Below are 26,592 nucleotides of genomic sequence, written 5' to 3'. Positions count from 1 at the left end.
GAAGTCTTGCTTCTGAAATGGTAGAGAACCTCACTTTTCAAGAAAATATGTGTGTTAATTGAATCTGGCCAACTCCTGATCCCTGTAAACTCCTTAAGAAAAGGATGACAGAATAAACTTCTCCTCCAGCATCCCCCAACCTTCTGGCTTAAAGGGCCAGGAAGGAAGGAAGGATGGTGGCGGCGGCGGCGGCAGCAGCAGCAGCCACAGTTCTGCTTCTTCTGCTGAAGCCACCAGCACACCCAGCAACTTCTAAAATGGAAAATAGTATATAAATAAGTACCAGGGAGAGTAGTAGTAAGAAATCAGTCCTGCCATAATCACAGTAATCTCCATCCCTTCCCCCTGAGACGACAGCCCCCAACTCACCTGCAAACGGGGTAGAGAATTGAGGAAAGCCATTTTGACCTACCCCTAGGCAGACTAGGCAATGGTATTCAATAATGACATTCAGAGCCCACTCGCCTGGGTAGAGCTGCTGTCTGCTCAGCCAATCCGCCATTATGTTCAGGCGACCCTGGATGTACTCTGCTGAAATTGAGGACAGGTGTCTTTCTGTCCACAGTAGCATTGAGGTAGCCTCTAGGTTCAGTCCTTGAGCGGGTACCTCGTTTGATCAGGTAAGCACGAGTCGACATGTTGTCGGTGCAAATGAGGACGTCCAGAAAGGTGAGGATTGGCGCGAAGTGCCGAAGAGCTAGGTGTGCTGCCCTTAACTCTAACCAGTTGATGTTTCTGGTCGCCTCTGCTGTCGACCAGTGTTCTTGAACATATTGCCCCTGGCAGTGTGCTCCCCAACCATGGAGGCTGGCATCGCTGGTGATGACTGTTCAGGGAGGATCCTGTAGTGGGACTCCTTTCAATAGGTTCTGTATTTCTGACCACCAGGTGAGAATAACTGCCTTTTGTTGTAGCGCAGGAGCGGCCTGAAAAGCAGCGGGCGAGTGCCGATCCAAAATGGTGGCCGCCTCGTGTTTGTTGGATAAAATGGCGGGCACCGCATCGCATGCGGCCAAAAACAGCTCCGCTAAAAGCCCCTGTGGTAAGGAGGTAAGTGGAGGAGACTCACTGACTTTGGCAAGCTTGCAGGGAGCAATGGAGTCCATCCAAGAAGAGGTGCCCTCAAGAGGGTCGTCTCCGCCAATAAGCAGCTGCAGCTGAATATTGGCAGGAATCTGGGGTAGGTGGGAGCTGCCTGCAGCCGAGGCTGAGTACTGCCCTGCCTTTTTTGAATATTTTTTCTTCTTCAAAGAGTAAAATGCCGTCTTTTCCATGCTTGCAGGGAGCGGAAGGCAGAAGAAATGAAAGTGAAACTAGAAGGACAGAGAACTAAAGGTAAGTAATATATATATATATATATTGATTATAAAAGAAGTAGAAAAATAGACAGCTGGAAGATAGGCTGAAAAAACTTGGAATATAGGCAAAAGGGAGGGGAGAAGCTAGGCCAGAAAGGAAGACAGCCAGAAAGGGTGTGCTCCGAGCTGAGACAGGAAAGAAAACTGAGCCTCAGCAGGAAGGGAGGAGCAAAAAACATTTCCTGAAGCATTTCCTGTCTTCGAGCTGTAGGGGGAGCTATAGTACCCATGTGAAGACCTCTGTCATCCATGAGAGAAATGTAGTTCTGGGAGAGGGGAATGATAGCTAACAGAATTTTCAGCACTGGATCAACTAGAGTTCCCAGAATTCTCTGGGAGACGCTTTGACAAAGTAGTATAAAACTGGTGCAACCTTATAGTACAGATGTATCTCTTGAGTAATGAAGCAGGGATAATAGCTATTAAACAGTATGACCTTGCATTACGTTTTAAACATTTAAAATCCTTTTTTGCTACATACCACCTAGTTTTGTTGAAATGTTTAATGATTAAGGATACGGTATTGTTAAATTCTCACAGCATAAAACCTGATGTGTTTTAGATTAATGGATGGAATGTTTCATACTGGACCAGGTTATGACAGTCTTTCCTTTCTAATCTAGGCTCTGCATTTTCAATTCGCCTAACTGATGTCCTAAATTTTAAATGTTGCAAAATGAAGCATCAAGGAAAGGAGACATGAGTAATGGTAGTTTTAAACTATCATAGGAAACTCTTGGCTACTTCAAGGACCAATGATCCGTTGTCTATCTCTCTCTGTACAACAAGACAGAGCAGGGAATGGTATTATTATAAATTTTCACCTTGCCTAAGGTGGCAAAATACCTTGAGCTGGCCATGGTCCCAATGTGGCATCCCTTGCCTGTTGTGCAACTCTGAGATACCAGACAGCCTATGCAGGTTGCTACAAGACACTGCCACGCATTGCACTGGGTAGCAATAACATGAATTAATCATGAATTAATTTCTAAGACTGGGCTACTCCTGCAGTCATGCTCCACATGCCAGCCAGGCTATGCTTACCCTTATGAAAAGCAGCATGCAGGTGAACAGTCAGTATAAAAGTAAGCACCTTAGCTTTTTTGTTGAGATTCTTATTTGACTGCATATTTCATTAGCCTTTTTCTTTAACCCCCCCAAATCATTCTCAAAAGGAAACAAAGCAATCTATTTGGAATTAATTATCTTACCGATACAATTGCCGGCGGCAAAGCTGTAAGAGAAAAACGATATTAGATGCTGAATAAAAATGTTATTTTCAAGAAATACTTCTGTTTAGTCCAGTGGTTCTCATATTGCAGGTCACAATCCACAGGTGGATCCTGACGTGCTCCTGGGTAGGCCACACAACAACAGTACTTTGTAGGTCTCAAAAGATTAAGTTTACAAATAGGTCCCACTACGTAATAGTTGAGAAACACCAATTTAGTCTAAATCCCACATGATTTCTCTCTTTCCTTGTTCTTATATAAAGATAAAGAGGACCTCTCTTGCACTCATGTCCTGCTTGTGGGCTTCCCACAGGCACCTGGTTGGCCACTATGAGGATTGTGGATAGGTGTTTTGCCTCATCCAGCAGGGCTCTTATGTTCTTAAATATGTGTTAACTGGGCATTTTTAGAAGACTATAAGGATCTAAATGTTTGTGATGCAATATGCCATTGTTTCACCCATTTTTGATAATACATACAGATTAATTATGAATGGCTATCAAAATAATATATTTTTTCATAATTATTATTATACTGGTACTGCCTAGGAAGCTCCAGTAATGAATTTCCACCCCACAGTATTCTAACTGTAGGGTAATTCTCTGTGTGTTTAAGGTTTCAAAATAAATCTCCATCAGTCCCTAACTCATACAGACTTTCAGACAGGAGTTTACAGAAAGAGCTAAAATTTATCTGCAGTCTGCATTACTGGTAAAGAGCCAACTCTTCCTAGAGCCATGGTGTGTTACCCTTGGTGCAGACAGCGGATTGGGAGGAGCAGCAAAATGTGCCCCCTGCCAGTCTGCAAGGCTAGCTGCCACAAGGGGTCCCCCTCCCCCACGGCTGCCATCAGTCTCTCCTCTAACCCACTGTTCTGTGGTATGGATCTCATGCTGATCTATTTTCTACCCCACTGCTATCTGGCTGCTCTTACCTCTTAGGCCCTGCCAAGAGAAAACTGGGCTCCGGTGTGCATGCCTGGTCGGCTGTGAATCAGTCACCAGCAGCGGCTGCCTAAGAGCACTGCCAGCACTTTAATGCAATGGCAAAAACAGTTTCAGATCCTTGAATGCTCTCCTAAGTGTCACGTGGTCACTCCAGTGCATTATCTATTTTAACGCAAAAATGAAGTTTTTCATAAGATAGTAACTGTTCCTACCTCTACATGGATCTGTTTAAGTCCTTCCAAGGTTTTTTCATCCAAATATGATGTAATGGATCTGCCAAGTTCAAAACCACAGCAGAAAGCATTAGAGGACTACTGTATGAATTTCTTTCTGCCACATGTGAGCGAATCCTGGGCACCCACATGCCAGAGATAGGACATAAACAGAAAAGTATAGATGTTCATTCTTCCCTCTGGAGACCAAGGTGTCAGTCAAAATCCTTAGTCACCTACTGTCCCTGAGGGGCGTTACACAACCTTCCAGATCTACATTAAGCATTTTGGCCAGTAGAAGTTCTATGGACAGATGTGATCATCTTCCTTACCTGTTGCAACAAAAATGAGAAAATGTCTTATGGCAACTTAAATTATGACATTTATTCTGGCATAAACTGTGGTCCACAAATCTTATGCCAAAATAAATGTGCTAGTCTTTTACGTGCCACAAGATGATTTCTTGGTTTTCTTCTTCTTCTTCTTCTTACATTAGGCTTGAATGCATCTTAAACATAATACTGAATGTGGTCTTCAAGGAAAAAAGCAACCCTAAATGTACATAGGAATTTACCATGATCTGTGAGATCACGAAGTACTGACTAGTGAGATTATCTAGCATTAACTGTTTCATATCCAAAGCTCGTGAATTTCATATATTTGTGGCCATTAAAATTTTAATAATTCCCACTTTTAACTCCCTTACCAGATGAATTTATATGTCCTTAGATATCTTAGCTCTTTTACTAAAATCCTACCTAATTTGTAATATCCTTCTGAGGCACACTAATATACTCTGGTAAATGACATCCAAAGTCAAGGAAACCACTGATAGAAATAACAGTACTATATTAATTTTTCTTCGATTCTCTACTGCCGCTACTTGCTTTTCGACCACAGTAGCCCTTGGAAGGCAGACCTGAAATGCCAATCTGTACTCTACCATAATGCCTTGGGAAAATGGCAGTCAACAGGAATTCATCTTTACATTCATTATTTATTTATTTATTAAACAATTTATAGATAGTGTTTCCTTACATTGTAATCCTTAGGCAGTTTGCAAAAAATGTCTAAATGCATAATACAGCAACACACATCAAAATACACAGGCACTCAAACGGGTCCTTGCATTTATTTAATAACATTTATATACCACTTGATTGTAAAAAAAACCTCTAAGTAGTTTACAAAAAACACATTAGAATTATAGATTAAAACAGTTAAAAACAAGAAAACATTTTTAAAACAATTAAAACAACAACAGACTTCAACAAATTTAAAATATATCAATATCTATGTGTCTGGATAGGCTTGCCTAAACAAAAAAGTTTTAAGAAGGTGCTGAAAAGAATACATTTAAGACACCTGCCTGATGTCAATAGGCAGGGAGTTCCAAAGGGTGGGTGCTGGCACACTAAAAGAACAATTTCTTACAAATGTGGAACAAGTATTAGGCAGCACCTGTAACAGAATGGAGTGCTTGAGTGGGCACATATGGAGTAAAGCGATCCCACAAGTAAACTGGTCCCAAGCTGTTAAGGGTTTTGTATACCTTCAGTAACACCTTGAACTTGGCCTGGTAGCAAATTGGCAACCGGTGCAGATCTCTGAGCAAGGATGTAATATGCTGACATGGTCTCTCTCACTCCTGTTGGCAATCTGGCTGCATCATTCTACACTAACTGCAGTTTCCGGGTAAAGTGCAAGGGAAGCCCCACACAAAGTGCACTGCAGTAATCCAATATTGAAATCACCAATGCTTGAACTACTGTGGTCATTTAGGGCTTCATAAGTTAAAATTAACACCTTGGTCCTCATAACATATAGGAAGCCAGTGCAGGTCCTAGAGAATAAGTGTTACACAGTTGCACGCTGTTGCATCAGCATTTTGCACCATTTCTGCAACTTCAAGGGAAGCCGCATGTACTCTTCCTGGCTTCCAATGCTCAACAAATTTAAATTACTTGGTAGGGCAATGCCACTTCAAAGCATGGGTTGGAAACCTCTGAAGGACTGTACATGAGCAGGCCAAACATTCCTCATAAATCTGTATTTAAGGGATATAACTCATCAAATATATTCAACAGGCTCTGGAAACTGAAGAAATAAGATGAATTGGCAATCACCACTTTATTGTCAACATATCAGTTTAACTCCACATCTATCAGTATGTTCTTTTAACACAATCAGATGAAGTAAAACTATAATTGGGAATACTGATACTGATCTGAGATGTATGACATGCAATTTTTGGAGGTGGGGAACAGTTTTGCAACTCTGGTGAAAATCAAGTATTTCCATGGACCTTTTGTTTCCTAACCTTAATATTTCCTAATTATAATAGAAACTGTTAAATATAATAAATATAAACGATGGGGGGAGAAATTAAATTTTGACTTTTTACCTCTTATTTTCTTCTGCTAGTTTGCTCAAGGCATGGGTGATCTCAGCACAAGCCAAAATTGCTCCATGGCGAGTATGAAGATCGGTGCCAATTGCCAAAGGCAGCAATTTTGGTAAAACTGCAAGAGGTTAAAGATGAATAATTACAAATCATTACCCAAATACTTCTGTCTAAAAACATTTTTCCCAGAGAAACTGTTAAAACTGAATAGTAATAGCATTTCATTTCCTTAAACATTGGCCCTCTTTTAAAAAAAGGGCAAATAGACAAGACCTTGTTCCTTTCCAGTTTGAAGACTAGAAGCAGGATCCATAATAAAGTGACCAAAAAAAGGAACAGTTGTTGCCCACTATTCGTGTTTGATGACCCTATCCTGAAGTCATTTTACATATGCTGAGAAATTCTACAAAAGTATGTAAACAACCAGCATTTGAATTTTCCCAAAGGAGTTAGTAAATTTCTTCACATGCTGAGCACATAAAGTATGGGGTATTTATTTCTCAACACACATGTATTCTGTAGCAGTTCCTCTATTGTCACTTGAAGTACACCCCAGAAAACAGAACAAGTAGTCTGTAGTGTATTATAGTCTTAAGAATAATGAGTTTTGAATATTTATAACTTTCTCCTATTTATAAACTTTTGAGAGAAATTCAACTGCTCTCTGAATAACAGGTACTTAATTACCTTGTATTCTAGAGATATCCAAGTTGCTTCTCTATTTAGCTTCTGTAAAGAGAGCCAGTGTGGCGTAAGAGTTAGAGTGTTGGACTACGACCTAAGAGATCAGGGTTCGAATCCCCACACAGCCATGAAGCTCACTGGGTGACCTTGGGCCAGTCACTGCCTCTCAGCCTCAGAGGAAGGCAACGGTAAACCACCTCTGAACACCGCTTACCATGAAAACCCTATTCATAGGGTCGCCATAAGTCGGAATCAACTTGAAGGCAGTCCATTTACATTTAATGATTTGTTGCTGCAGGGTTCCAGGTGCTTTAGAGCACAAACTTTGTTTGTACTTACCTTTGCTTGTCATATATTCAGGAGCTCGAGGTGTGAGATTATGCAGAGCCTTGGTTGAAAATTCCCGAATAATACTGGAAGATGGAGGGAAAGAAATGTGAGTGTTTATTTAGTTTATCAATGTATATTCATAAAAACATTTCTATGTTCTATATAAAACATTTTCTATGTATTTTAATTGTTAACTAAATATGACCAACCTATGATTTGCTTGAAAATCAGAGCAGCTACACTTATAAAAATGAACTCATGGAACAGATTAGCGGAAAAAGAAAGACTCAAGTGGAGTATTTTATACCTCTTAAAACTGATCACACATTGGCCAGAGAGCTTCTGTTCATTTTCATTACATACCAGGATGGAATTGTGAGAAACTGGCTATGTGACTGAGTTCTTTAGTAAGACTGTAAACCACATAACCACCATCTTGAGCTTTCATTCATAAATTAAGAGACAGGATTGCATAGTGTGAAAGAATTTGCATACAAAAATAGATTTAGAGGAAGACTCCATTATAATCTATCTAAATTTCAAAAACAATTTTTAAGGACAAAACCACTAGATCACTACAATCAGCCTGTTTTCTGAAGTGTATAGAATAAATACTGAATTTATGCTTGTTAGGTATGCTAATCCAAATTAGCTGTCACTCCTCAAAATACCTTGAAGAGGTGAGGAATCTGTGGCCCTCTGGATGTTGCAGGACTACAGATCCCATTGCCCTTGACCACTGGCTATGTTTTTTGGGGCTGATGGAAGTTGGATTTCAGCAACATCTGGAGCCAATGGATTCACCACTCCTGACTTAACAGAACATTATACAACCATAAGAATGGCTGTATACTATAGTCCACATGGATTTTTCGCATTCCAATGTCAAATTGAAAATACCCCCGTGCCATTCTGATACGTCCCATAAACTCATTTCAAAACAAAACCTTACAAAATGTATAGTCTTGAACTCTGAAACATTTGATTAACAACCCTCTAAGCTTTCAGAGCGATACATAAAACAGCCACAGAGAATCAAAGTGTAAAAAGAGAGAAAAACCAGACCCCTTTTAGACATTTTCTGTGGGAGTTCTCATAATTAGTTGAAATTAATTGAAAATCAGCCATGTTCACAGAGTATCTATAATCCTATTACTGACCTTGCCCCATACTCTGACCTTCATCTTCTGTAGTTTAAAAGTTTAAAAAAATGCCTGGCTGATTTTTAATTAATTTAACAAATTTAGCATTGACCTCAGTGATAAGGCTGGGCATGCTCAGTAGGAACCAACTGTCAGTGTTCTAAAGGCCAGACTCACAGCTGCTGGGCTTGCCTAATCAGGGGGCCACACCAATGCCAGACATTTATTCCACTTTAAACAGTCCTGGCTTCCCCAAAGGATTCTCGGAAGTGTAGTTTGTGAAGGGTGCGGAGAGTTGCTAGGAGACTCTTATTCCCCTGACAGAGCTCCAGTGGCCAGAGTAGTTAAGAGTCAGCCCCTCTTCTGTACTTGGAGCTCTGTGAGGGGAATAGGGCATATCCTAACTCTCAGCACCCTTCACTAACTACACTTCCCAAGATTCTTTGGGAGAAGCCATGACTATCTGAAGTGAAATAAAAGTCTGGTGTGGATGTGGCCAGGGACAGCTTTGGTTTAAATTTGAGTGGGAGGCTACATGTGCCTGCTGTAGAATAAAAAGATGAGGGAAACCCTGCAAAAGAATGACACTGTTCACAATGTTTTCCTTTTGGAAAGGAAAGGGGCTTCACCTCTTCCCAGTGCCCACCCATCCAGTCTCCCCCATCCCCCTCCCTCCCCCCTCCCCCTTCCTGCCCTCCTCCAGATCAGTTCCACCTATCCTAAGCAGGATTGCACAAGAGTAAATGCCACTGAATTCAAAAAGCATGCAAATGATCAAACCTGTCCTCCCCTCCTCCTATCCCCTCCTCTTCCCCCTTTCCTCCCCCTTACTTCAACCGTCCTGTCCCTTCCCCCATTCCCTTCCCCCATCCCCTCCCCTCCACTCTCCCCATTGTCAGTTTTACCTATCCTAAGCATAATTACACAGGAGTAAATCCCAATGAACTCAATAAGCATGCAAATGATCAAACCTGCCCGCCCTTCTTCCTCCCTCCCATCACCTCCCTTTTGCCCCTTCCCCCCTTCCTTCAGCCCTGCCCCCAGTTTAATGAGCCCAGTTTGAAACACAAAAGGCTGTCTTCACCAAAATATGAGACCATCATATAAGACAGTCTTATCCTTTATATACCCAGTTGATCACTGTGCTCTGCAGGTGAGGGCCTCCTGCAGATACCATCTTATCAGGTGGTCCGTTCGGCACAACATAGGAAATTGAACTTTAGTGTAGCGGCACCTACCCTGTGGAATTCCCTACCCTTAAATATTAGACAGGCGCCATCTCTCTTATCTTTTCAGTGCCTATTGAAGACGTTCCTTTTTCAATAAGCCTTTTAAGTTGAGACCTTATCCCAGTCTGTGTCTGTGTTGGAACTGCTTTTAAATATGTTTTCAAACCTTTTTTTAAAAAAGATGTCTTGAAAGCTTGTTAAAAAAATGTATTTAATGATGTTTTGTTTTAATGTATTTTCTTGTTGTTATGTGCCTTGAAGTCTATTACGACTTATGGCGACCCTATGAATCAGCGACCTCCAATACTATATGTTATAAACCACCCTGTTCAGATCTTGTAAGTTCAGGTCTGTGGCTTCCTCTATGAAATCAATCCATCTCTTGTTTGGCCTTCCTCTTTTTCTACTCCCTTCTGTTTTTCCCAGCATTATGGTCTTTTCTAGTGAATCAGGTCTTCTCATGATGTGGCCAAAGTATGATAACCTCAGCTTCATCATTTTAGCTTCTACTGAGAGTTCTGGTTTAATTTGTTCTAACACCCAATTATTTGACTTTTCCGCAGTCCATGGTATCCGCAAAGCTCTCCTCCAACACCACATTTCAAATGAGTTCATTTTTCTCTTATCCACTTTTTTCACTGTCCAACTTTCACATCCATACACAGAGATTGGGACTATCATGGTCTGAATGATCCTGACTTTAGTGTTCACTGATACATCTTTGCATTTGAGGACCTTTTCTAGTTCTCTCATAGCTGCCCTCCCCAGTCCTAGCCTTCTTCTGATTTCTTGACTATTGTCTCCATTTTGGTTAATGACTGTGCCAAGGTATTGATAATCCTTGACAAGTTCAATGTCCTCGTTGTCAACTTTAAAGTTACATAAATCTTCTGTTGTCATTACTTTAGTCTTTTTGACGTTCAGCTGTAGTCCTGCTTTTGTGCTTTCCTCTTTAACTTTCATCAGCATTCGTTTCAAATCATTCCTGGTTTCTGCTAGTAGTATGGTATTGTCTGCATATCTTAAATTATTGATACTTCTCCCTCCAATTTTCACACCTCCTTCATCTTGGTCTAATCCTGCTTTCCGTATGATATGTTCTGCGTATAGATTAAATAAATAGGGTAATAAAATACATCTGTCTCACACCCTTTCCGATGGGGAACCAATTGGTTTCTCCATATTCTGTCCTTACAGTAGCCTCTTGTGCAGAGTATAGGTTGTGCATCAGGACAATCAGATGCTGTGGCACCCCCATTTCTTTTAAAGCCTTCCATAGTTTTTCATGATCTACACAACCAAAGGATTTGCTGTAATCTATAAAGCACAGGGTGATTTCCTTCTGAAATTCCTTGGTCCGTTTCATTATCCAACGTATGTTTACAATATGATCTCTGGTGCCTCTTCCCTTTCTAAATCTAGCTTGGACATCCGGCATTTCTCACTCCATATACAGTAAAAGCCTTTGTTGTAGAATCTTGAGCATTACTTTACTTGCATGGGATATTAAGGCAATAGTTTGATATTTACTGCATTCCCTGGGATCCCCTTTCTTTGGAATTGGGATATATATTGAATGTTTAGTTTTCCATATTTGTTAACAATTTTTTTTCAAAATTTGGACAGATTCAGTCTCAGTAGCTTGTAGCACCTCTATTGGTATGCCATCTGTTCTATTGCTCTATTGGTATGCCATCTGTTCCTGGTGATTTGTTTCTTCCAAGTATTTTAAGAGCAGCTTTCACCTCACATTCTAAAATTTTATCAAACTTTGGACAGATTCAGTCTCAGTAGCTTGTAGGAACTCTTACCCACAAATAAATCTCTACCATAGTCAACAATGTGTTGATTTAAAAAAAAACTATTTGGGAGACAAAATTCATAATGAAGCAGATCCAAAACCAAAATTAGGATAACGAGAAACTTATTTTGTTTTGACTATAGGCACTGTGCATGTCTGCTCAGAAACAATCCCTGCTATGTCCAATGGGTCTTGCTTCCTAATGTGCACTTAGGATTGCAGTTTTTAAAGGAAATATAACTATTAGTATGAAACAGTTCAAAGCCCCTGTACAGAGATTTTCCTCCTCTTAAATTTGTAGTCAGGAGAAATTAGGAGTAGTCTTCAGGTGCACAAGCCCCCATCACCACAGGGAAAAGTAAGTATCTTGTCATTAAAAAAAACCCCACTATGAAATAATATAAGGACATAACACAAAAAAGAGAGAGGTGGGGGGAAAGCCTAAAAGGGGAATGGGGAAACATGTAGTAGATGTGCTTAGAAGGCTGGCATATGAACTGAAAGACCTAGTTCAGACATAATGGGAAAACATGGTTTCCTACAATGCCAACAAGCCACAGTGAGCCTTCAGCTTGCAAGTTTCCCATTCCGTCTCCTCCTTTTTCACTCACCAAAGGAAGACTCAGAAGCTTTTTAAACTAACCACATTTCCCCATGATATCTCAACCTGAGGAACTGTGGCTTGTTTACCTGACTGTTAGAGAACAATCCAGGCTCTCTAATCACAGTTTGATCCTGGCTTGATCTCACCCACCTTCTCCTCACAGTGCAAAAGAGGAGGAGGGATTTGAGCTCAAAGCTGCTTGTTCACATGGCAGGAAAAATGGTTTCTCGTTACATCTGAACCACAGGCTCATCTCATTACTAAAAGAGAAACACATTTAAATGCTTGTACTAATTCTGGCCTAAATAATTAAGATCTGTTTTTCACCAGCACCCCTGATTTTAACCAGATATAACTGTAAGTCAGCTAACGTTAGCAATTTATAACAACTAATTTAAAACAATATTACTACTAATCTAATTCAGAGAATGCCAATACTTTATGATCAAAGTATTGTACTCCCAGATATGAACATAATTAAACTTACGGATCCCAGTGGTTGATCTTTATGTTAACCAGGTGATCAATCATCGACTGTGTATACTCAGGAAATCCAGCAATATACACACTGAAGAGATGGGAAAAAGCAGAAAAATTACAAACGAAAATTTGTTCCAAAAGTTATTTCAAATCCCCTTTAAAAAGAACCCAAGATATTTTCCCCTATTGACTATGATATTATTAACCCCAATCTAAGGCTTAACTGTTGTGGCCCAAGCCTCTGCTGGAACATCATGTGCTTGCACTAATTGGAAGGTCACATCCTACCTTAGGCCTAGCAACCCTATCCCACATGCATTTCCAACATAGAAAAAATCCCTGTGGTTCAGTTACCTTGGTACAGGAGGTAGTTGGTTCCCAAAGACACAACAGGGAATGAATTCATAAAGGTGCTAGGAACATAGTGACTATTCTCAGCACAGGAGAGGGCTCCAGTAAAATCACTTTTTTATTATTATTACTAGTTTTGATTTACTAGATTAAAAATAAACAATCAATTCTAGACATCTTTATCTATTATACTAATGGGGTAGCAATTTACAGTACTTTTGAGAAATCCCTAAGAGAGCCACCAGTGAAGCTTGCTTATAAGTAAGCATAATGGCTTTTTTAAAAAAAAATGTTTATAGAATTTTGACTGTTGAAATTCAGAGGGTGTTACTATTAATGTTAACTTTGAATTTCATTTTTACTTAAAATTAAATATGCTTTTGTTTCTTCATTACCTGTTGTCACAGTGATAAAATCAACTAATGCATATATATATGTGAAGACATTGTTGATCTAAATAAACTTTTGATTTACATTAGCTATCTCATCCCCCAAATATACAAATATTTTACTTTAAACTATCACAGCATTATGAAAGCCAATGCTGAAATTAAGTGGCACCTTATTTAAGATATTTAATTTCTGTTGAAAATATGGCATATAAATAAAGGGGCTAAAATGAAGAGCAATTACATTTCTGTAAAGAAATTATCACCATCATGTCATAACTGAAAAAAATTATGTCTTTCAATCAGGAACGAAGATTAGTAACCCTGAACTATTTCTTAAGTTCAGTCTCTCTTACTTTTCTGGGGTGCATAACAGAGAACTTTATATGTTTTTCCTACTTTAATCTACTACATAGCCTTATTTTACTATTTCATTAGTCATGTTTTAACATTGTAAAGAACAGACAATCAAAAAGAAAGTGAAATAAAACAGAAACCTCTCCTCCTCTCCAAGAACATGAGTAAAACTATGGCTAGTTAAAAATAATAGCCAATTTTGATTTTTGAAAATTTCAAATTAGCAAAATACATCTCTATAGGCAAAATAAACTGAATCATTCAATTAGTTAAGCACTGCTGTGTGAAAAAGTAAACTAAAAATCATGGATATTTTAAGGCTGGAAGACATCAGAAGATCTTCTAATGCACTGTGGACTGAGGCAGGATCTTCTATAGAAACTAGTATTCCTGAGAAATAAACCTGTATTAACCAAATTATCATGGCAGGGCTGTGGGCCAAGAATCTGTGTGGATAAACATATGCAGTTCACAGAAGGCCAAATCCTCTAAAATTACTAATTGCTATGACCCATGGAAAAAATCCTTTACAACGAGAGCCCTAATTGTCAGCCTTTTCCAAGGAATGAAACATTTGTACTTCAGCACAGATCAAACCTAGCCAATACTCCGATGATAACATGTTTGTCTGGTATCTCAAAGGAATATAAGGAAAATGGAAAAGAACTGTCTTCCAGACCCATCACATTTCCTTGTTTTTGTTTAGCTGAAGAAAAAAGAGTTGGGAAACTGGCTGTGTGTAGGAGGAAGGTGTGTACAATAGAAAGCAAAGACTAAAGGGAGGGTGGAGTATCATGGAGGAGTGTGGGCTGAGCAGGTTAAGGATGAAAGGAACAATAAAAAAAATTAAGATAATTTAGAAACTGAGTAACAAAAACAAAGTATGCTCATATCAGAGATGCCTAATTGCAGCAGAGGGCCAAAATAAGACACAGACACCAGTGCTGGGTTGAATTACAGGCCACTTTATTAAACTTAAACCGAACCTGCAGAGGGAAACTCTAAGTGCGAGCACTAGCTATAAAATATCAGGCAAAGTCTGAAACAATTAGGGTGACCAAGCCGTGCCAGGTGAAAGGGCAAGCCACTCTGCTCATCCCCTACCTAAGCCACACCCTGAAAGTGAGTAGAGAGGCCTCCTGGAGTCACCACCCCCCGGGGCCTATAACAGCCCCTAGCTGTTGTTACCTCTTTCCTTTCCCACACCATTCTGCCAAAGTGGCTGAACAAATGTACTAAACAAACCAAAACGACCAAATTTATTAACTCGAAATGCTTGGCTAACAACCTCCATCCCACAATTGCAGTGTGGGCAGATTGCAGGTGTTGCCACCACTCACTATATGCTCAGAGGCACGTTACCAAATTCTTCCAAGCTACACAGGAACTGGATTTGACTATGAAAGACCAACCCAAATGGTGTTTGCATTTTGACAAATTCGTAGGGCAGAACAATAGCTCATAGAGGAGGTCAGGTCTCCTGCTGCCCTGATGCATTCACTATAGCTGCCCAATTTCCATGCTTTTTCAAGTTTGATAGAAATACCTATGGGCTATAGGTACATTCTTAAACAGCAAAGTTTGTTGACGATCAGTGAATCTACAAAATAATCGATAAATGTAAGCTTAAACAGCCTCTTAAATTTAGAGTCCCTTACCTTATATTGAGAAAACAATTAGCTCTGTTTCCAACAGCAAAATAATCAGCTGCAGTCAAAATGTCAATTCCATGTGGGAAAGTACCCTAATAAAGTTAGGAGACAAAATTAAATATAAATCGTACATAATTTCATATAAATATGTTGAAAAGTTGTTGTCATTATAGTAGCATTTTAACACTTCTTGGAAAAAGACTGTGTTAAAATAAATGTCTGAATTCCTCCATAAAAGATATCCTGCTTAATAAGCTTAGTGACAGAATGAAACAGGTGGTGTTAAAGCTTTTTATTATTATTATTATTATTATTACTATATAAGTGTGCACATATAAAAAAGTTTCATTCCGAAATAATCTGCTCACAAAAAGCTATGGAATCGAAATCAGGAAATATACAGGTGAAGGGGTGTGGCTATGCAGACAGCATTTGGCTCAGTTTTCTGCAGCTCCCATTGAGATCTAGAACACTTCAGACCTACATTAGCATCCAGATGCTGTCATATCACCCTTTTTTTTAATCTATCAGCAAATACTCCTATTCTAGAAAAGTCTGAACTCCGGGATGGAGTGGAGAAAACAATTGGTTAAAAATGGACAGGAGTGGAGGGAGAAAAGAGCCGGAGAGCAAGGAGGCATTGGAAAAATGGACATAAAGAACTGGCTGCAGAGGTGAGAGACAATGTGTGTGTGTGTTTGGCATGCAAAGCGTGTGTGCGTGCACACAAAGCTCCAGTGGTGCTCCCTCTCTTACAGGCAGAGAGACGCAAACAGAGCCAAAAGCAGGGCTTCAGGGTGAGCGAGGGGCAGGCAGAAGTTGCAGCAGAAAGCAATCAGGGTCCTAAAGAGTGCTGCTTCAAGTTTTCTTTCCTGCCCTTCCTTTTGTGCAAATCCTTCTCTCCACGGCAAATGCAAAGAGTTCCAAACAGGCACTTGTTAAAAATGACTGTATAGCTGACTTACAATACAATATATACAAGTCTACTCAGACGTTAAGTATTTTTATGTTTAATGGAGCTTACTCCCAGGTAATTCAAACTGGGTATAGGATTGCACTAATTAAGCAACATAAGGACTGGTTGAAGCTGTACCAATTAGTGAGGGTGGGGAGAGAAAAAATATGACCCTTTATAGTACAAAGATGCATCAATCTGGTTAAGGCAAGTAAAATTTGATGCATGTAATACAAGGACTAACCTGCAATCCAGTACCTGTCTACTCAGAAGTAAGTCCCATTGGGTTTAATGGGACTTACTCCCAGGCAAGTATGTATTGAGTACACACTTACCTGGGAGTAAGTCCCACTGAACCCAATAAAGCTTACTTCTGAGTAGACATGTATTGGATTGCAGCCTTAGTTTCCTCCCCCCCCCATTTTAATTCTGCCTTCTGTATCTTCACAACAGCCCTGTGAGGTAGGTTAGGCTGAGAGTTAGGCACTGGCCCAAGGCAATAAATAAGCAAAAACTATGAGTAAAAATTTAAAATGTGAAAATGCTCGTGCTCAGAGTATTTTTGTCGCTCTTTGTCAATGCTTTGTGTGTGGGTTTTTACGTCTACTGTCTCATAACTTCTTTTTGCCTGAGAATACAATTATGGGGAAACTTCACCTGTTAACATTCTGTCTGTCAGACATCTTATTATTTGTGTGTGCCCCCCTCCCCAGATTTATTTTTTATTTGTGAATGCCATGACTATTGCCATTCCCTCCCCCCGTATATCTTTGCAACAACTCTGTGAGGTAGCTTAGGCTGAGACAATATATGTACATAAGTGGCAGTTGGTAGTTGTAGTTGGTACAGCATTAATAAAGTATAGCCCCTGAAATGCTGAAATGTATTCTGGTGGAGTCCAGTCCTATATGTCTACTCCAAATTAAGTCTCATTGAGTTAAATGGATAAGTATATAGGATTGCAGATTAATTTTTACCTCTGAAAGGAACACACTGTCAGACATAGAATTTAAGAGACATACTTTTCTGGATGTGTTTGAAACAGATGGGTAGGTGGGAAGTGAGTTGGACCTTCAACATAGTGTACTCCAGATGTTGTTGGACTACAACTCCCATCAGTCTCAGATAACATAACGATGCTGAAGTTGGTTCCTAGTTCCTAGTTCCCAGTTCCTTATTTGCTTGAAAGTTAAAAACACTAAAAAAAGAAAAGTTCACAGCTATAGCAACTCCAAGTCAACGTTAACATGTCTCTGAACCCCAAAATATATGTTAGGGTACCTGTATCATATATCTCTGTGATCTGGAGACTCTCCCCGTCAAGAATAACAACAAATTTATTCAGTCAAAATTATTAGGCTTCTTAAATGCTCATAAATGCATAATGATGTCATAAAATCATAAAAATAAGCAACTGGGGTGCCCACCCCAAACTCTGCTCTGGGCTGGGACAAATCATACACCCCAGGAAAGGGGAGGGTGTTCTCTACAAGATGCCAGTGCTTCCTGCCTGGCCCACAACTTTTTCTGGGTGCAGGGCAGAGATAAGGGCATCTATGCACAACCCAAAGTGACAAAAATATGCAGAAAACAGTAAGAAACTGGGGGTGTCTACCCAAAAATCTGCACTGTGCTAGGCAGTAGTATAGTGGCAAATTCAGAAGTGCAGGGTCCCTTCAAGGTAGTCTCAGTCACAGCCAGACCCCCTTCCCCCTTATTTTGCTCCTGGTTGAGAATGAGGTCCTTGTTAATGCCTCCTCCCACAACAACTGATGTCCCTAGGAGACGATCAGTATGAAAGGGGAGAGTGTAAGCTACTGAAAAGAGTCTTCTCAGTGGGTGACTCACCTCCTTTCACTCTGATAGCTCCAATCAACAGGAAAGGACAAGGAAGTATATTAGAAGACTCTTCTTAGTGGCTAACACACTCCCCTTTCATGCCGATCAGCTCATATGATTCTGGAGGCATAGGGACCCTGTGTCAGGATGCAGGATTGGGGTCCTGGCACTTCAGAGGATGAGGAGGGGGAGGAGATCATTTTCCCAGAGTTGTGTGAAGAAGAACCGGAGGAGGGGGGAGGAATTCCAGAGTTAGTATTGCCCAGCAGTAAAGACCTTGAAACTCCAGACACAGACTCTTCCCAGGAACTTCCCACGCTCACCCCCCTTCCCAGGTCAGAGCAGTTAGAAACGGAAGGAGGGGGAATTCAACTCCCTCCTCAGCCAGAGAAAAACCCGCCTGATGGGCATGGCATCCACCCCCCTCTTTCTCCAATACCAGAGACAGACTCAGAAGGGGAGAACCCACGAACCAGGAGAAAACAAAAAAGAGCAAGGGGGAAAGAGAGGAGGGGTGTAGAAGAGAGCACCTTGAGGCTGAGTGAGAGAATTCGCGCCAGAAAGCCCCCTTTATAAGAATCAGGGGGAGCAGGGATTCCTTGTTCTGTCAACTCTCTTGCATGTCGCTGGACACGTGTTATTGTGTTGCTTCATGAGAAGGCGTAGTCTCTGTTTGGATATTACATTAATAAAGACTGAATTGCTTTCACCAACTGGTCTGGTTCCTGAGTCCAGTCCTGGACATGACACCCTGCTCCCAAAAAGGTAAGGGGTCCAGGACTCCCTGAGCCCTTGGACAACTACACCCCTGCTGCCAGGACAAATCATACATCCCAGGAAGGGGGAGGGTGACCTCTAAAAGATGCCAGTACTTCCCACCAGGTCCATAGTTTCTGCAGGGCACTCATAAGGTCATCTGTGCAGAACTAAAATAATGAAAAGTAGAGAAAAATATATAATTTGGGATGACCACTCCAAAATCTGCTGTGGGCCATGGAACATCATTCACCTGAGCAAAGGGGAGAGTGTCCTCAATGAGATGCCACTGCATTCTGCCTGGAATGGATTTTCTTATGGACACATGAAACGGATATGTGCATCTATGCACCACAAGCAATGTAGAATGCATAAAAGGAACTGCGGGTTCCCACCCCGAAACATGCTTTGGGCACTACAAGTCATACATCCATGCATGCAGGAGAGGGTTCCCACCCAGTTCAGAGCTTCTTTTGTATGTATGGTACAGACAAGGGCATATATGTATTAGAAAAATAACGAATATGTAGAGGAAAGAAAATAAGAAACTGCCCATCCTAAAAGATGATTTGGGGCACCACATATCACACTTCCATGCATCTGGGAGAGTGTGTTCTATGAGATGCCAGCCATGCATACTTTAGAGTATCATCTATGAAATTACATCTTCTTCAAGAAATCATTGTTTGTTGACCCTGCCACAAGTCCTTCTGTCCCAACATCAATGGCTTTTAAAAATAATAATAATTGAGCTATAACAAAGTAACTAACAGGGAAGACTAATACAAAAATTTTAAAAATCCACATAGATCATAAGCACTGGCCGTAAGCACTGGCATAGCATAGAGGACACCCTATCATTTTCTGGGGTGTCTGATTTATCTTGGCCCAGAGAAGATTTTGTGGTGAACACCCCCAGATATTTATTCTTTGCTTTGCTTTTTGTCTCTTTTGGTTGTGCATAGATGCTCTTATACACGCCCTGAATCGAACAGAAACTCTGGGCTAGGTGGGAAGCATTGGCATCTTGTAGAAGATATCCTCCCCTTTTCTTGGGTGTTTGATTTGTCCTGGCCCAGAGCAGATTGTGGGGTGGGCAGCCTCAGTTTCTTATTTTTTTCTGCATGTTTTTGTCAGTTTTGGTTGTGCATAGATGCCCTTATCCCTGCCCTGCACCCAGCAAACATTGTGGGCCAGGCGGGACGTACTGGCATCTCGTAGAGGACACCCTCCTCTTTCCTGGGGTGTATGATTTGTCCCGGCCCAGAGCAGATTTTGGGGTGGGCACCCTCAGTTACTTATTTTTTATGGTTTTATGACATCATTATGCATTTATGAGCATTTAAGAAGCCTGATAATTTTGACTGAATAGATTTGTTGTTATTCTTGATGGGGAGAGTCCCCAGATCACAGCGATATATGATACAGGGTACCTCAACATATATTTTGGGGTTCAGAGACATGTTAACTTTCCTATGGAGTTGCTGTAGCTGTGAACTTTTCTTGTTTTTTAGCATTTTGAACTTTCAAGCAAATAAGGAACTGGGAACTAGGAACCAACTTCAGCATCGTGACAACATAACCAATTATCAGGGATGATGGAAATTGTAGTCCTACAATATCTGGAGGGCACCATGTTGGCTATCCCTGATCTGTAAGACCCCACAAGCAACTTTCGTTGTTTGTTGCAATACATACAAGAACATAAGAAGAACCTGCTGGATCCAACCAGTGGCCCATCTAGCCTAGCATCCTGTTCTCACAGTGGCCAATCAGATGCCCTAAAGGGAAGCCCACAAGCAGGACCTGAGTGCACAAGCAGCACTCTCCTCACTTGTATTTCCAGCAACTGATATTCAGAAGCATACTGTCTCTGACAGTGGAAGTAGAACATAGCCATCATTTGCTAGGTGCTGCTGATAGCTTGATCCTCCATGAATTTGTCTAATCCTCTTTTTAAAGCCATCCAAGTTGGTGCCCATCACTGCTTCTTGTGGTAGTAAATTCCATAGTTTCACTATATGCTGGGCAAGACCACATTTTTAATTGCAGGAGAAGGGATAACATTTATGCTGGTCGATGACTTTTGATATCTGCATTTTCTGTTTACCTATGTTATGTCCCGTAAGTTCTGCTTCTAACAGTTCAATTACATACATGTCTACCCAATGAGTTCAACGGGACTTACTTCCTGGTAAGTATGTACAGGATTAAGTTGCCTCTAAATTATAGTGTTGACAAAAAAAATTACAAAGGCAACTAGTAAAGTATTAAAGTTTGCATTTTTCTTTGATAGGGGATTGCCATATTGATCAAAATGTGTTTTAATTTAAAGGGGTGCTGCATTGTTTTTTGCACAGGCATGCCTTCAAGCGCTGCAGTAGAATGCCTGTTCAGTATTGGTGGCAACGTAATCTGCAAAAAGTCATTCCTTGTATGACGTGCTTTTTGAGCATCCTGTTTGTTTGAGACATAACAGAAATGTACTGTAAAAGCAGCATTTCAAGTGTAAAATTTGATTTCAAATGAATGATGTGTGTGTTGAGGTATCATCATTGCTGGGGGTGGGGTGGGGTGGGGCGATGTGAGATTCTGTTATGCCATTCTGTTAATCTTATAGATAAAAAAAATTATTCTAATCCCCTCTCTGTTATTTTTAATGTTGTTTTGGGCTACTTAGATGTGCAGCAGCCAAGGCCAGCACCTTGTAGGCATTTTTTTTTTAAAAGTAACTAAAATGTAATTGTAGTGATTACTTTTGAGTAAAAGTAAAGTAATCAGTTACTTTTAGAGTAATTGTAACGGTAATTACTACTTTTTTGGGCCATGTAACTGTAATTTATTACTTTTTAAAAGTAATCTTCCAAGGTCTGGTCTACATAGGTTAGTCTCTACACTCCAGGCCCAGATTAGAAAAGTTTTATTTCAATATACCACATTTAAAGAATTTCACAAATACAGAGAGAGAGAGCCAGTGTGGTGAAGTGATTAAGGTGTTGGTCTACAACCTGGGAGACCAGGGTTCAAATCCCCACACAGCCATGACGCTCACTGGGTGACCTTGGGCCAGTCACTGCCTCTCAGCCTCAGAGGGAGGCAATGGTAAACCCCCTCTGAATACCACTTACCATGAAAACCCTATTCAAAGAGTCGCCATAAGTCGGGATTGACTTGAAGGCAGTCCATACTATACTACAAATACAATTGGAGCCTTCTTCACTGCAGTCACAAAGATGATTACTGTTCTCAGGACTGATCATTTAAGTTTTCATCCCATACAGCACAATCCTATACACGCCTATTCCTAGCAAGTGCCAATGAACTCAATGGGGCTTATTCCCACACTGCTTGAAAATTCACTGAGCCATTCTTAATTTTTGATACAACAGGTCAGATAGCTAGTATTCTGATCAGCTGACGCTTTTTGGCTTTGATATCTTATTACAGAATAATAAAATTATCCTACAAGAGGAGACAACGCATCATCTCAAAACAAAGTGAAACAGAAATAGAAACTAATCACCAAAATGCTACAAAATTGAAACAATAATTGATGTTCTAGGAAAGGTTTTAAACATTTCACGTTTATTTCTGTAAATATTTTACTTACACCTCTACCCTTATCTGATAACTATAAAACTGTAAATGAATCTGAATTTTAACTCTTTCAGTACATAACTGCAGTGCTTGCAGATACTTCTCATGTTGGGATAGCAGAGACATAAAATATGTCCAAAGCAGTGTCGTTCATAAAAAAAGAAATTTGAATGCAGAAGACTTGCATAACAGAGGTGTTAATACTTTCCCTGAATACTGCGTCATGTCTCGCTAAAAGGAAGGATAAGTTCTACTTGGACCAAGATCAAGAATTCAGTGAGGGTTTACAATCTAAAATAAGAACTATCAAAGTTGTCAAAATTTAAAAAATGTTTTCACCACATTTCTGACTCCAAAAAAATCTCTAAACGAATGCACAATACAGTAGAGCTGAGCCAAAAAGGAGACACTTTCATGAAACAGTTTGCCCCAACCTTAGCAATCTGTCAGGGGAAAACTGAATGGGGCAAAAATGTATGTCTTCTTTAAAGTGGCAGCAACAGCTATTTTAAATGAGATCATCCACAACACTATGTGCATCATAATCCTCTCCATCCCTTGTCAAATGGGAGGAAGAACAAGCTCTGCATAGCACTGCTGATTGCCTCATTTAAAGTAGCTGTTGAAGTCATATTTAATAGGTAATTCATAGCAATACGAGAAATGCAAGATCTCCTGATCTCTTGGCAAGTACTTTGCCAAGAACCAGGAAAAGACTGCCGTTTCACAGCAAGAGGTATGGATTTTATTTGCGGGGTGGGTGGGGGCTAGCCCTTTGGAGAAAATTTCATGCTACCTGAAATGTCATCTTTCACTGCAGAAAGCCAACCCCACAAAAATTCATCTCAGCCCTACAAGAACCTGTAATCTAGAAATGGGAAGGACTATACACAAATGTAGCAATAAAATAATTTATTCCAATAGAAAATAAATGTTAAATCTCCCTTGCAGTCAGGACAAAGTTGTCTGGGTGCATTACATTACAGAAATCATTAGAAAAAAATGGATGAGACACACCTATAATTAGCAACCATTCTCTTAGGCTGCAAGGAATAGTTTGGTACTCCTCCCAGGGGAAGAAGGTGGGTCACTATTTATTTATTTATTTAATTTATTAGTTGCCCATCTGGCTGGTTGTCCAGCCACTCTGGGCAACGTACAAGATAAAACAATACATTAAAACATTAAAATTTAAAACCATAACAGTAAAAAACCTAACCCACCCCAAAAGCCTGCCTGAAGAGCCAGGTCTTCAAGGCCCGGCAGAAGCTAATCATAGAAGGGGCATGGCGGAGATCATTTGGGAGAGAGTTCCACAGGGTGGGGGCCACTATTGAAAAAGCCCTCTCTCTAGTCCTCACCAGTCTAGCTGTTTTAACCGGTGGGATCGAGAGAAGGTCTTCTGAGGCTGATCTTGTTGAGCGGCATCCCTGACGATGCTGGAGGCGCTCCTTCAGATAGACTGGGCTAAAACCGTATACGGTTTTAAAGGTCAAAACCAACGCCTTGAATTGGGCCCGGTAAACAACCGGTAGCCAGTGCAGCTCCTTCAGCACTGGAGTGATGTGATCTTGCCGGCGGCTGCCTTTAATCAGACGAGCCGCCGCATTCTGTACCAGTTGCAGCTTCCGGACCGTTTTCAAGGGTAACCCCACGTAGAGCACATTACAGTAGTCTAGGCGAGAGGTGACCAAGGCATGTACTACCGGTGGGAGCAGATGGTTGGGAAGGTGGGGAAGTATAGTTCCTTTTCCCTGTCACGTTTTGTGACAGTAGCTTATCTTGTCTTGCAGTATAAAGAGCAACCCAACACACAGATCCTCTGGACTGATTTTATGGTGTGTGAAATGAGCTACTCCTTAAACTCAAGGCTAGAGACAACTCTTTCGGCTGGTAAACTACAACTCAACCCTCACCACTCCCAACCAGCTCCTAAGCTTCATTTTGATTTAAAATAATTTATGTCTTCTCTTTTCCAAGGTAGCTAACACTATTCAAAGAATAAAATAATCAACAATTAAATAGTCAAATAAAACCCCAAACAAAGAAACAGTATGGCAACTCATGAAAAATCACCACCAGTTTAAAATACCAAGGATAACAAAAAGCCGACCTGAGCCAAAATTCTTCACCTAGGAGCAGATGAGGCAAGCCTCCTGCAGGACAGAGTTCCAGAACTGGGGTGCAGCTTCAGGAAGGCCCTCCCACACATCCTGACTAATCTGGCATCCACTCATGTTGGAATTAAATTTTTATTTGTTCTCCTTCAGCCAGAAGATTATAACTTAGCAGAAGGCAGTAGAAACATCTCTTTCCCCTCCCACTTTCTGCCCTTCCTTCGTGTCACACATACAACACCCCTCTGTTTTGGTGTGCTACCCACATCTCTCTCTCTTTCAGTCTCACTTGGGCCACACAAAAGCACTTAGGCTCAATCCTGTCCCACCTTCGCCTTAACAGGCTGACTCCCTCAGCCTTATTTTGCCCCAAACCTACAGTTGCCATAAACACTTCTCAGCAAGATCACAGAAAACAATAAAAAGAAAAATGAAATGGCAGTGGAATACAATTCAGTAGATGTTTGGGTATAAGAACAAAGCATAACATCACAATTCAACCTTTATCCATTGTAACATATATGATGGATAATCATGAATTTTATTTTGAGGCAGCGTAAGTGTGTAAATCTGTAATCACCACTTAGTTAAACTAGAGTATTTTTATTGGGACATGGCACATGTCTCCAATAAATTTCAGTAAACCCAGCTAAGACAAAGCTGCAAGTTTGGGACACAAAAAAAACCTGGCCACTTAAAGAAGGATGAAGTCAGAACTGGTTTGAGTAAACACACTGCTCTAAATGATGAGTACTTTTGAGATTACTAAAAATCTCTGGAGTGACATCACACGAGTAATGTGAACATTTTAACATCTTTGCCACAGTTGTTTTTGGGACACACAAGAGTCTGTAGCAGAGGAGGGAACCACTTTTATCCAGCAGGCTTGATCAAAAAGTGGACGCTCCTCCACATGCTATTTTTGACAGGTGGTGCAATCTGTGCCCATCGGAAAGCAGTGTGGTTTGCATTCAAAATATAAACAGCAACGAATGCAAGCCCCTCTGCCAAGGAACAATTGGGAGTACACTTAGGAGCCATGGCTTTACTTGTCCACACCTACGTCAGAGAGGGCATGACTTGCCAATAACAGCCTCCTGGGTCAAATTGGTGGGCCTAATTTGGCTGCAGGTTCCCCACCCTGGTCTATATCCTTCTCCCTCTAACTGAAAAGTTTCCTTCACCATTTGTTTCCAGTTATAAACTGTCTTTTGTGAAGGTGAGGTGTTAACAATAATGTATAATTAGAGATTCCAGGTAAATGTAAAGGCCTATATAAATACTAAGTATCAGCATTTGAGAAAATTTGAAGCTAGGTGCAAGACTCTACTAGTAGGGGTATCTATCAAACTGATATATCAGTATTTGCAAAAGGCTATTTAGAATGGACTGCACATCTTCAAACAAAAGGGAAGATATGCAGCTTGAGTTGAATGCTATTCTGATGGAAGAGAGAAAAAATTAAAGGTTGTGATGGTAGCATGAAGAACTAAGCCAAACTGTACCTTCTTTCACAATGTAGCATCATAACCAGCACTAGCACGTTCACCAAGTGAACCGACTGTTTTGCCACCTCAGTAAGGAACAGTCAATGATGGGTGTGGTAAACACCACCCCAGGGTGCAGAGACACTTAAGGGAGTGGTTTGAGTTTCAGATACATTGGGAGTCATTGATATTAAATGTAGAAGTTGGCCAAACCCCCTAGGAAGCAAAGACTGAATGCACCAAGCATGAACAAATAGATGGATACATAGATAATGTGGCTATGATTAAAGAGTTGAAAGAGAACTGGGATACGGAATCATGAATTTTGATTCACCCTATATGTATTCCCTTTGCAGATATTTTGGATATCGTATCTCTTTCCAATATAAACCATTTAATCTTGGAGAACCTATTAGCTTTCACAATACTATATTTTGTTGCTACCAAAGATAATTCAGCACTTGCATACCCTAGTATTGATGCTCATTTATACTGATACTTACTTTTGAACATTGCTACTTAGATACTTGTAAGAATCCCACCAATATTACAGTAAATTTATTTAATTAGATTTATATCCCATCCTTCCTTCTTAATGTTAGGCTAATTAACAACATAAAACAATATCCAGTGTACAATAATTAAAATGACAGTAATAAAACTCCAATG

General features: G+C 40.4%; 1 protein-coding gene across 5 annotated transcripts in view; it reads right to left on the bottom strand.

The window, feature by feature from the left end:
- Nucleotides 1–26,592, bottom strand: part of TBCD (tubulin folding cofactor D) — a 213,888-nt gene that overhangs the window by 55,947 nt on the left and 131,349 nt on the right. For all 5 annotated transcript variants that reach the window (XM_061616465.1, XM_061616464.1, XM_061616466.1 and 2 more), the window contains exons 18-23: nucleotides 15,179–15,264; nucleotides 12,431–12,511; nucleotides 7,177–7,250; nucleotides 6,154–6,271; nucleotides 3,750–3,810; nucleotides 2,570–2,592 (exon numbers count right to left, since the gene is read on the bottom strand). In XM_061616465.1, the coding sequence (XP_061472449.1) occupies nucleotides 2,570–2,592; nucleotides 3,750–3,810; nucleotides 6,154–6,271; nucleotides 7,177–7,250; nucleotides 12,431–12,511; nucleotides 15,179–15,264 (443 nt within the window). The remainder of the gene's footprint in view (nucleotides 1–2,569; nucleotides 2,593–3,749; nucleotides 3,811–6,153; nucleotides 6,272–7,176; nucleotides 7,251–12,430; nucleotides 12,512–15,178; nucleotides 15,265–26,592) is intronic.

The sequence above is a fragment of the Rhineura floridana genome, chromosome 3, assembly GCF_030035675.1.
Source record: "Rhineura floridana isolate rRhiFlo1 chromosome 3, rRhiFlo1.hap2, whole genome shotgun sequence".
Lineage (NCBI taxonomy): Eukaryota > Metazoa > Chordata > Lepidosauria > Squamata > Rhineuridae > Rhineura > Rhineura floridana.
Note: the sequence above shows the minus strand (reverse complement) of the source record. Positions and strands in the feature narration are given on the sequence as shown.